Source organism: Lactuca virosa, chromosome 6 (genome assembly GCF_052849685.1).
Source record: "Lactuca virosa cultivar CGN04683 chromosome 6, Lactuca_virosa_CGN04683_v6, whole genome shotgun sequence".
Taxonomy (NCBI): Eukaryota; Viridiplantae; Streptophyta; class Magnoliopsida; order Asterales; family Asteraceae; genus Lactuca; species Lactuca virosa.
This window is the reverse complement of record NC_136431.1, coordinates 123184921-123193800: the sequence shown is the minus strand read 5'-3', so window position 1 is coordinate 123193800 and position 8880 is coordinate 123184921. Positions and strand designations below refer to the sequence as shown.

The 8880-nt window shown below is 35.6% G+C and overlaps 2 protein-coding genes across 5 annotated transcripts; one reads left to right on the top strand and one right to left on the bottom strand.

The window, feature by feature from the left end:
• Positions 1-530: 530 nt before the first annotated feature.
• On the top strand, positions 531-2430 carry LOC145118604 (DNA polymerase zeta processivity subunit-like). Of its 4 annotated transcripts, none has more exons than XM_079054303.1 (5): positions 531-832; positions 1298-1341; positions 1424-1483; positions 1570-1682; positions 1791-2430. In XM_079054303.1, exons 1-5 carry the CDS (start codon positions 573-575, stop codon positions 2169-2171), a joined length of 858 nt encoding a protein of 285 aa, XP_078910429.1. In that variant the 5' UTR covers positions 531-572; the 3' UTR covers positions 2172-2430. The 4 variants fall into 4 exon arrangements, with proteins under 4 accessions (XP_078910429.1, XP_078910428.1, XP_078910431.1 ...); XM_079054302.1 differs by having other exon boundaries at positions 1421-1483; XM_079054305.1 differs by having other exon boundaries at positions 723-832; positions 1167-1341.
• A 381-nt stretch (positions 2431-2811) lies between these two features.
• On the bottom strand, positions 2812-6183 carry LOC145120450 (Core-2/I-branching beta-1,6-N-acetylglucosaminyltransferase family protein). Its single transcript, XM_079056274.1, has 4 exons — positions 5332-6183; positions 4590-4665; positions 4372-4487; positions 2812-3433 (listed from the first exon to the last, which is right to left on the bottom strand). Exons 1-4 carry the CDS (start codon positions 5909-5911, stop codon positions 2925-2927), a joined length of 1281 nt encoding a protein of 426 aa, XP_078912400.1. The 5' UTR covers positions 5912-6183; the 3' UTR covers positions 2812-2924.
• Between the last annotated feature and the right edge of the window lie 2697 nt (positions 6184-8880).

The window sequence follows — 8880 nt, the reverse complement described above, 5'->3', positions numbered from 1 at the left end:
CAACCAAACAATCGAGATCGCGATGGACATAAGCATCAACAACCTAAACACCTCATAAATGATTGTCCCACGTAAGATGTCGTGAGAAAATCCTAAATAAATCATTCATAAGTACTGAATGAGTACAAAAAAAAAACTTATTTTTAAAAAACAAAATATTAAAGACTAAATATGTACAAAAATATTAAGGACTAAATGTGTACAAAATGATAAATATATTACATATTAAGTCATTTTTCCCGGCTAACCTGGAGTAACCGGTCATAAGGACTGAATGTGTACAGTTTAACAAGTTGAAGAGGTAAATATGGACGAAAAGAAAACTCAATGACTAAACGTGGACAAATCAAAAAATATATTAATTTTTTAAGTTATTATCTCTCAACCGAAAACCTGTATTAATCGGCCCTTGTGGACCTCTATTGGGGTGAGTTTGATTTGTCTAGCCTGACCCAGACTATGGGTAGCCTGGCATTGAAGCCCAGTAACAGCATAATTGAAGCCAAGGCCCTAAAAAAAGATGGATATGGCCGCGTAGAACAGAAACGAGGAGACAAATCAGGCAATTGGCCATGGCTTGCGCGATGATCAATCTTCACGTACTGTCTGTCTCCGACTCCATCTTCCCCACTCTAGTCCTCGAGTCCTCTGTATCTAATCTAAGCTCTCTCTCAACTGCTAACCGGTTACGTTCTCACCTTTTCTTTATTCAAAATCGCCATCTCCTGTACTCTTTGGCTCTTTTCCCTTTGTCTTCGTATTTTGGAGGATTCAAAATCGCCTTAACCAAGTTGGCAGTCAGATGTGTTGCGTTTTCTCCACAATCTCAGAGGTAATTTCAGTTTTAGAATTTCAAATAAGTTTTCATAGTTGTATGTCTCATTCTCGGTTTCTGTGAGTATTTCCAATTTTCGATTAATTTATCAAATATTAGCGATTAGTTCTTGTTTTGTATGATTTATTTTAAAAGTTTATTATTTGAATCCAGTTACACACTTTTAGAATTTAGAAGCACATAAAAGAACTCAACTTCTCAGTTCTCCCATCTATGTAACTCAGTTTCTGTTTGATTGGTTGATAATGATACACCATCGATTGTATTAATTAATTTCTCATGTCTTGGATTCAAACTGTCCATCTGGGCATGAATGTTTATGAATGTTTAGGGGTTTTAGGTTTGAATCCGAATTGGATTGAAAGATTTGTTTAGTGGACAGTAGGCAAGTTGGGTTTCAATTAGAATTGATAAGAAAGGGTCTCAATGAACTCAGCAATCCATTTGTTACATACTGTGAAGGGAGAAGGACAAAATGGATTGCAAGGAAAATGAATCTCCTAAAAGTAAGTCCCATGGATTTCAACTCTTTCTGGATAACCATCTGTTAATTAAATAAACACTAACACCTCGCTTCACGTGTAGTAGTTGAATTTCTTGAAGTTGCCATTACATCCATCATCTTCCTGAAAGGAATATACCCACCTGGTTTGCAATCTTTTCAACATCCTCCATTTTAATTTTTTTTTTTTTGAGTTACTGAAGTTTGAAATTTCATGTATGACACGACACAGGTGTTTTTGAAAGGCGGAGATATATGAATCTATTGGTTCACAGGGCTCGGCACCCTCAGCTTCATCACTATATCCTCAACTCTGTCAATGCACTTGAGCCTTACATCCAACAGGTGAGAATTAATTATGTAGATCAAAAGTAGAGAGAGAGAGAGAGAGAGAGAGAGAGAGAGAGAGAGAGAAAGAGAATCAAGTGTTGATATAGCTAACTTTTGTCTCAGGGGCTGGTTGAGAGAGTTGCAGTTATTTTCTTCAAGGATGATAGAATTCCAGTCGAGAGATTTATGTTCAAGATTAATGTGAACCTGTCTTGTTATGATGGAGAAATGATGGACATGGAGCTAAGATCATTTTTGGTGAAGCTGTCTTTATCAGAACCTTTTTCAAAGAATGCTGCTGTTGTATCTCAATGTAAAAAATCTGATTGGAGGTGGGAAATAACAGGTTACTTTTGCTCTCTTCCTGAAGCTCAAATTGGAGCCTGGATTTCAAGCAACACACATCAGTGGAAACAACCTTCTGTAATAACACCCATCAAGTCCATGAATATTGAGCCATTGTCTGTGCAGCTATATTTGGAACATCCTCCACTGAAGCCTTGAAAGTGTTTTGGTTTTCATGTTTTTGTTTATGTTTGGAGAAGATGTATTGTTGATTTGTCAAGCAAAATCCAAGTGGACTTGTCTTTTTTCATATGTCCAGCTCTTTTGCTGATGTGTCTCATGCCACCTGGAGAAGATATTGGGATCCAGGTGGCTGGCGACCTTTGCTGATATGGACATGGTCTTTGGCTGATGTGGATGCCATTTGGATCAGCCTTTGTTGATGCGGTCTTCTGAAAAATATGTTTTAATTTCACAAGCACCATGACCATACCCTTCTTTAAATTTTAATTTCACAAAAGATTAACCCAAAACGAGTATTACATATATTTTTATTACATTGCATATATTTTTTTCAAAAGACAACCAAATAACCCAAAACCGATGTAGTTTAACAATTGTGTCATTAACTTATGATAAAATGACCAATAAGCCCTTATTGTACTTTTTCATCCATTCATCTACATCATCTCCATATTCAGTAAGAGCGAAAAAAGTGTCGGATAGTGGACAAACATCGCTACCTCATTAAAAAAATATGAAATTATCCAACTGCGATTAACGACTAAAATGACCCAAGCTTTCATGGAGAAATTCAACAAATAGAAAAGTGAAGTCAAAATCCTAAACAACATTCACATAAAAAAAAGCAGGTAACTCAATTGACCCAAATACCAATATACAACAAAATTTCCAAATGTAAATCTATAATAAAAAAAAAAACAACAGACAAAAAAGCATGCATCATCATCATCATTCAAAAATACATCGATGGGAATAAAAAGTGTCATTGGACAGCAACTCAACAACACGTTCCTCCAACCTTTTGGCACCCAAACCAGGCTTCAAAACATCAGCATCACCCCAAACCCCACAAACCTCATCACCCGACTCACCCAAACACCACCCACCAGGAACCGGTTTCCCCTGACCACGGTTCAGAAGTTGTTGGTCAATCCAGTCAAGAACCGGATCATCATGAAGAAAAGGAGACCCAAAAGCTGACCCACTGTTGATTAGGTCATTGAAGTCGTTTGAGTTGAGTATTCGGGGTTCGTGTTTGGTTTCGTATGCAGAATATTGTAGATTGTGGTTGACAATGGTTTTGTTTAGATGTGGAGAGTTGCATAAAACGGTTGGAAAGTATAGAGATTGAGATGAAAGGCTGTTGGATAGATACATAAGAAGGGTTCTTGGTAAGTTTTCTGTTCCCAAAATGCAAAACTCTACAAACTTACGGCTTAATATGGAAGATGGGGTGCCTGCAATAACAATATTTGTTACCAATTTGATGACTCTTTTCAAAAATTCGATACATAAATGTTGTAATTTTATGTTTGTGGTTTAGTTAATATCATTTAAATTACACTTGGTTAATTTAAATAAAATAAAAAAGTGAGAAAACTAAAATGTGAGGGACTAAAATTGGACAAGTGAAAGTTCATATCCATTTTGGATTAAAACATATGAAATGGAGGAAAAAATGGAATTTGGAGTAGGGTTGTAGATGCTTATGGAGGCTTTATGTGATATTTCATGAGTGTTTGATATATAGTAACTTTTCACTTCTATTATTAGGTAACGAAATGGAAAACGACCTAAAAGGGTAATATAGTTCTCATTTGTACACATTTAGTCCTTATTGTTGTTTTCTTGTAAAATAAGCCCTTTAACTTGTTGTTTTCTACACATTCGATACTTATGACCGGCTACTCCAAGTTAAGTTCTCTGTTTGTACACATTTAGTCCTTAATGTTTTTTTTTGTTGCAAAACAAGTCATTGTTGTTTTTGTACACATTCAATCCTTATGACCGGTTTTGTTCATGTGTTTAAACAAGGACTTATTTTGCAAAAAAAAAAACATTAATGACTATATGTGTACAAATTGAAAACTTAACTTGGAGTAGTCAGTCATAAGGACTGAATGTGTACAAAAACAATAAGTTCAAGAGCTTACTTTACACAAAAAAAAAAAAAAAAAAAAAAACAATGAAGACTAAACATGTACCAAATGAGAACTATACTATCTTTTTAGGTCGTTTTCACATAAGAAAACTATTGAAAATACAATATAGATATTTCAAAGTATGTTGACTTTATAACAAAAATTACTGTAATAAAATGAAATAGAAATAGGATGCTATAACAAACAAATCAATGAAAGTCCATTGTTATTTCTTCATTAACATATTAACATACCTGTGAACAATCGATAAGCATCTGGCAATGGCCTTCTTTGAGTGCCATAAAAGATTTCGCTTTGCTCAACAAGAAAAAGACCCGGGTCAACCACCACAGGTTTTAAAATCCGTGACCTGTTAATGTTAACAACAAAAAGAAGGAATATACGTATTATTGAACTCCATAATTGCTATTCAAATATGTGTAAATATTAGGTAAAAGTGATAATTTCATACTCTTTCCATCCGATGTAGCTTGTGTGATTCACAAAGTTGAGATCTTTAGGCAGATATGACAGAATGTGAAGAAGATCTGAAGGTGATTGTGTCAAGAATAATCAGATAACTTCTAAAGTTGATTATGCACAAACTAAGATGTATTTGGATATTTTGTAATAATAACTTCTAATGGTGTTGATTATTTGGCAAATTCTGGTTATTTTAGTTAGTAACAGATAAAATACAGATATATAAGTAATTTTATTCTACTTTCTAGTACTTCCCTGGATTTGAAGATAAGCATATTCAAAAGTAGTTTAGCGAAAAACTAAGATATATTCAAAAAAATGCAACAACGAAACATTGCAACCAAAACACCAAGTAAACCCAAAATTTAAATCAATTCAAGATCGATACTTCCTAACAACATTTACACTCTGAATTGGATTTTGCAACAACCACAACAAAAAGTCTTTAAGTTAAAGTGGTTGGGGTAGGTCAAAAATGGAACTCCTCAAGGTTCTAAATCAATTCTAATTAATTATTATGGAAAAACAGAGAATACCCACAAATTATAATCGATGGAAGATGGATTTATTGCGAAAAAAGCATTTAAAAACCAACAACAAATAACCAGTCCAAGACAATGTTACTTGAAACAGATAAACCCTAGAAAAATGAAATTTAGCAGTTAAGAGTATGTAAAAAAGGGGGTGAGAAACAAACTAATTGAAGTAAAATATGCAAAATTGAAGATTACCATCTTGAGTAACAAGTGGGTAATCAGCAGCAGAGAGATTAATAAACCAATCCCAATCAGGGCAAAGCTTCAAAAGAATAGCAGCTCCATGTAAAGTGGAAGAAATTGAAGAAGATCCTTTAGGAGAAACGAGATCAGATTTCCCTATAACATTAACATTTTGAGCGGCCCAAAACACCGGAATTGATTGAACGGATAGGGCTAAAAAGTCGCGTTCTTTTTGAGGGGCAGAACGGTCGAGATGAAGAAGATATTGGTTTCTCGGATGGTAGATAGACAAAAGGAGTCGGATGATCCGAGCCGAATCGTTGGAGGATCCGGATATGAAATAGGCGATGGTGGGTGAGGCGGGGGGAGATTGGTTAGTGGTTTTGTTATTGTTGTTGAGGAAGAGAAGTTGGTGGTTGTGGTATTGGGCGGTGGATGGACGGTGGGGGAATAGGTATGGGTCGGAGAAGGACGGCGGTGGTGGTGGGGACGGGAACGGGGAAAGGAAGAAAAGAAGAAAGAGAAAGGTGGTGATGGTTAAGATGATGTAAAGAGTGGTGGTGGTGGATGATGATTGAGTTGAGTTTTGCATCTCCTGGCTAAATCGACACCAACGATTGAATCTTTTGGTTGAATTGGTTTACAGAAGCTTGATTCTGTCTCTAGAAGTGGTGGTTATGGAGGAGGAGGCCTGCCGTCGGGAAGGAATATACTGACAATGTAGGTGCTGTGAATCGTCCGTCCACATTCTCGAGTGGTAAATCGGAGTCTGATATTGAATATTTGATAATTTGATACACCTTTCCAAGTTATAATGGTGATTTTAAAAATGGTTGCTCTGTGTGTGTTTGTGTGTCTCGATTAGAAAAGGCATCCTAATCAAAACGTTACCTTTTGCTTGTTTGTCAATTTAAGCACAAAAAAACGATGTTTTCTTTACAATTAAGCATGTTAAACTTTTTTCCTTTTACAAATAACTTTTGTAAATGTAATCAAATTCCTCAAGATAATATAGATATGGAAAAAAAAAAAAAAAAAAATCTCATCCTAAGGATGTAACACTTTTTATTTTTATTTTGCTAAAAAGGTTCAATGCTCATTTCTCATAAATATTTGTTTGGAGTGTACTTATCGTTGAAGTGTATTTGTTTGTTCGATCAATGGCATAAGACTACTAAAGCATAATCCGAATAGTTGAAAGCATGTAGTTTTTTTTGACATTTATTAAAAAATTTAAATATCTAGATTATATTTCAAAATGAATATATAATAGTACTTCCTAATCCCTATGCAATTATAATCAGGGATAATTACAAAACTAGCCTAATCTCCTAATTATTTTTTTATTTTTAGTCAAAAATTAGCAATTATTTCAAAATAGCCTATATAACCGTAGGATAGTAAAATCGGCTACCATTTCGCCATTTTCGCATACGGTTTCGTTGTATGTATAATTTTTTTTTTCATTTTCCAAAACAAAACCATGGACCATTTTATGGTCTACGGTATCCTATGTATAATTTACGATTTTTCAAACCGTAGATCTTAAATGATCTATGGTTCTGACCCAAACCTATAGTTTTATTTTAATTATTTTTTTTACTACTATTTGGTATTTTTGACTACTGTTAAGTAGAAGTTGACTACTGATTCATGGATTTTGACTACTATTTCATACATAGTATATATTAAAATGTGAATATATTTTAGAATGAATGTTATTGTTTTTTTTTATCTTGTTTTCTCTCAAAATCATATTATGAGTTCAGATGAGTATTTCGTATTGCTTATCATTGATGGAAGATGTGAGTTTGTTAATTTCCAACTATCATATGTATGGCCACCTGGATACATTTTGATAATGTTTTATTACGGTGTTGAATTTTAAGAGACCACCACATTCACTGAATTTGTTTATCTGGTGAAAAGTAAAATGGACATTCCAGATGAATCAAAAGTTAGTCTGTCTTATCAACATCCCGAGCAACTGTATTATTGTGGTATTGTTGATGATCGTGATATTAGAAAGTTGATCAAGGTAATAAATGTTGTTGGAGATAAACATATGCCTGTATATGTGGTGGTTGAAGAAGGTGTTGGGGTTAACGAAGTCGGTGATAAAGGAAAAGCATCTGCAACTAACATATCCAACGGAAAAAAGGTTAACAACCCAATAGGTACTTTTATATCTCCAAGTATACATCAATATCATAGTGTTGCTGAAAATGTATGTAACACTCAGTTTCGAATCGTTTCATTATTCAAGGTCGTGGCTCGATTATCGGTTATCATAAGGCTTAGGGCCTTGAGGAGGAAGAGAATTAGCCCTTGTTGGAAATGGGCATTATATATAAGGTGATCCGAGAGTTCGATTGTGTTTCAGAGCCCAATGGTATAATCGTAATTTGGCAGTTCGGGCCTTTATGAATTTTGGGTTTTTGTTCGGGAAGTTTTAAGGCAATGGTGAGTTGATAGAAGTTTAGGGCTTCTCGCCACCTTTCCATGGATATAAGTTCATAGGAAACGAACTTAGGGCGAAGGAGTTTTGATCAAAAGAAGTTTAAGCTTTGTGAAATTCATCGAGTACACGGGGTGTACTCGTCGTGTATGCAGGGCGTAGTGAAGGTAAAAAGCTTTAATTTTGTCATCTCTTTTGGGTGGATCTATTTTGGGGTGGTTGTGGCATATTTCGGTCTCTTTGGGTTGCCTTTATGTGAATGAGTTTGCTCCACGAGTTTGGTCCCTAGATCTGGACATTTTAAGTGTCCCAAATGTATAAAAATTCAATCTTGATGGATAATATCAACCCATAATGCATGTGTATTAGCCTCTTTGATGAAGTTGTAAAGTAAGAACTTAGATTTGGGACCAACTGAGCCATGTAAAAGCTCAAAGTAAACAACTTTATGGTTTAAAACATGTTGTAACATCCCAAAAATTTCAACAATTTTAAACTTTTCAAAACACCATTTTTACTAATAAACTGTTTACAAAATTAGTGTTCTCAAAGCATTATTTAAAAATCAGTGCCTCCCAAGATCAATGACAGAAAGGCAAGATGTGTACGGTCACGCCTTCGCCTTGCCATGTTTCGCTGAAGTGCCTGAAACCATAAACTAAAAACTGTAAGCACAAAGCTTAGTGAGTTCCCCCAAAGTACCAACACACAACAAATAACATACACCACAAATAGCATACTATGGGTCCAATCAACCATCGGGCTGGAATACCTCAGGCCCCTCAATCATCGGGTTGGAATGCCAACATGTTATGGGTCCAGTCAACCATCGGGTTGGAAAACCCCAGGCCCTCAACCATCAGGTTGGAATGCCAACATACTATGGGTCCAGTCAACCATCAGATTGGAATACCCTAGGCCCTCAACCATCAGGTTTGGAATGCCAACATACTATGGGTCCAGTCAACCATCGGGTTGGAATACCCCAGGCCCTCAACCATCGGGTTGGAATGCCAACATACTATGGGTCCGATCATCCTCGGGTGAATACCCTCAGACCCATTCAACCATCGGGTTGGAATGCCCCAGCCTGTTGGCTTACG

Excerpts from the sequence above, each read along its gene's own strand:
- LOC145120450 (XM_079056274.1), bottom strand. The coding sequence starts at position 5,911 with ATGCAAAACTCAACTCAATCATCATCCACCACCACCACTCTTTACATC. Across the intron at positions 4,666-5,331 it reads CCCACTTGTTACTCAAGATG|ATCTTCTTCACATTCTGTCA; the intron begins GTAATCTTCAAT and ends AATCACCTTCAG. Across the intron at positions 4,488-4,589 it reads AGCTACATCGGATGGAAAGA|GTCACGGATTTTAAAACCTG; the intron begins GTATGAAATTAT and ends TAACATTAACAG.
- LOC145118604 (XM_079054302.1), top strand. The coding sequence starts at position 573 with ATGGCTTGCGCGATGATCAATCTTCACGTACTGTCTGTCTCCGACTCC. Across the intron at positions 1,342-1,420 it reads GGAAAATGAATCTCCTAAAA|TAGTTGAATTTCTTGAAGTT; the intron begins GTAAGTCCCATG and ends CTTCACGTGTAG. Across the intron at positions 1,484-1,569 it reads GAAAGGAATATACCCACCTG|GTGTTTTTGAAAGGCGGAGA; the intron begins GTTTGCAATCTT and ends GACACGACACAG.